The sequence below is a fragment of the Octopus bimaculoides genome, chromosome 12, assembly GCF_001194135.2.
Source record: "Octopus bimaculoides isolate UCB-OBI-ISO-001 chromosome 12, ASM119413v2, whole genome shotgun sequence".
Classification (NCBI taxonomy): domain Eukaryota; kingdom Metazoa; phylum Mollusca; class Cephalopoda; order Octopoda; family Octopodidae; genus Octopus; species Octopus bimaculoides.
In genome coordinates, this window is record NC_068992.1 from 8,442,341 (window position 1) to 8,444,380 (window position 2,040).

Here is a 2,040-nt window from a genome sequence, read left to right on the forward strand (position 1 = left end):
GCTCTAGGGACCAATTCTATGGGTTTTTACTCCACTCTAAGCGCTTTGCAACATTTGTTTTTGAAAGTAGTGGTTTTCTGATTGCAGCCCTCCTGTGAAATCCAGCTTTGTTGCAGCTCCCGGCAAACAGTTTTTGTGGTCATTAAGCTCTGCAGTAATTTTGGGAGCTGTTTTTTTGCAATCCTTTCTAACAATTCACGTAAGAATCTTACTGTCCCTATCTGAAAGTTTTGGTTTTCTTCTGGAGTTTTTTGACAAGGAGGTTTTTCCCTCTTTCTCAAAGGCTGTCATTACATTCAAAACAGTACTTCTTGATACACCAAACATTTCAGCTGCTTTCATTATGCTAGCACTTGCCATATGAGCACCAACAATTTGACCTCTTTGAAAGTCTGACAGATCCGTCATTTTAATGAATTTTAATTACCTTTTTCTGATGATATCTGAAAAGAAACAGCTATTTTAGCAAAACATATTAAGCAACATTTATAATAAATCATATAACATAAAAATAAACAGGCTTTTGATGGTTTTACAGCTTTTCTCAGAATTATGATGCTAGGTGTTTCTATTATTATGTACAACCCCTATATATTGCTGTGTAAGGTATTAGCAAATATCCAGAGTCATTAAGGCACCAGAGAGGATGCTTTGTGGCATTTGCCATGGCTCCCTGTGTTATGAGTTCAAATTTTACCAAAGTCAACTTTGCCTTTTATCCATTCAGGCCGAATAAAATACCAGTCTAGAACTGGAATCAATTCTTCTTGCCCTAAACCCCTGCTCTTACTCCCCGCCCCCTCTGGCTTGTACCTTATAGTTCAAAGGCCCAGCTTTGTTCCAATGCCTTCAGAATACTCAGCGACCTCAGCACTAATTTCATGAATAGGAATTCAGGCAGTCAAATGGATGAACATTTATTGTTGAGATGGATGGACAATACACCTCCATGGCTATGTATGAAAATAAGCTGTTTTACTAAATAGTATTAAGTAAATGATGTTTCTATTGTATGTATGACTGGTATTTTTTGTTTTTTGTTTTAACTTTAGGAGTTACTGTAATGGCTGGGTAACTTTCATCAGTTCTCTCACAGCAATTGGTGTTCTTACTGCTTTTGTTGAACAGGTAATTCAAAAGACTTTTTTTCATTTGATTTCTCAGAAATAGAAGATATTTAAATTCAAATAAAATATAAATATACATTAATTACAAGTGAATTAACTACTAAGCAAACAATTTGAAATAGAAAGAGCTTATAATGTCTTTAAAATCCTAATGTATTATTTGTGATCTTCTATCAAAAACAGCTTGGAAATCTTCTTGGCTGTGTGGTTGGTTTGAAACAAAGTGTGACTGGAATTACCATAATTGCTTTAGGAACCAGCCTTCCTGATACATTTGCCAGTCGTACAGCTGCCAGACATGACAGTAATGCAGATGCAGCTATAGGAAATATCACAGGTAAGATATCTTGATATTCAAAGGCGGTGGTCCAGCATGGCCACAGTCAAATGACTGAAACAAGTAAAAGAGTAAAAGAGTATTAGTTTTAATCTAGGTTACATTAAATCTAGATCAAGAATTTTCAACAGGTCAGTGCTAACAAATATTGGTCTTGCTTGTTTGCTCTCCAGATTTCTCTCTCAGACAAAATCAAACAAGTTTATATTATATTCCATCTGTTGTTACTTAGTCTCAGATCAGCTCTCATTATGCACATATCAGATCAAATACATTCCAATTTTTTTTTTCCGAGTTTACGTATTTAGGTAGTGAGATAACGTTCTCAGGCGGCACCGACGAAGATATTAAGACGAGAATAAGTAAGGCAAGGATCGCTTTCCACCTGTTAAAAAAAGTATGGAGTGCAAGTGTAATTTCAATAAAGAACAAAATAAGAATTTTTAACACTAACTTAAAAGCGGTGTTATTGTATGGGGCTGAGACATGGAGAACAACAGTTAAGTCAAATAAGCAAATACAATCATTCATCAAGAGGTGCTTGCTGAATATCCCCGAGAGCTACATTAAGGGTAC

At 35.5% G+C, this 2,040-nt stretch overlaps 1 protein-coding gene across 1 annotated transcript in view; it reads left to right on the plus strand.

Moving 5' to 3' along the window:
- Positions 1 to 2,040, plus strand: part of LOC106880177 (sodium/calcium exchanger 2) — a 33,513-nt gene that overhangs the window by 26,367 nt on the left and 5,106 nt on the right. Inside the window, exons 8-9 of the mRNA XM_014930023.2 lie at positions 1,053 to 1,128; positions 1,311 to 1,464. Coding sequence (XP_014785509.1) covers positions 1,053 to 1,128; positions 1,311 to 1,464 — 230 coding nt within the window. The remainder of the gene's footprint in view (positions 1 to 1,052; positions 1,129 to 1,310; positions 1,465 to 2,040) is intronic.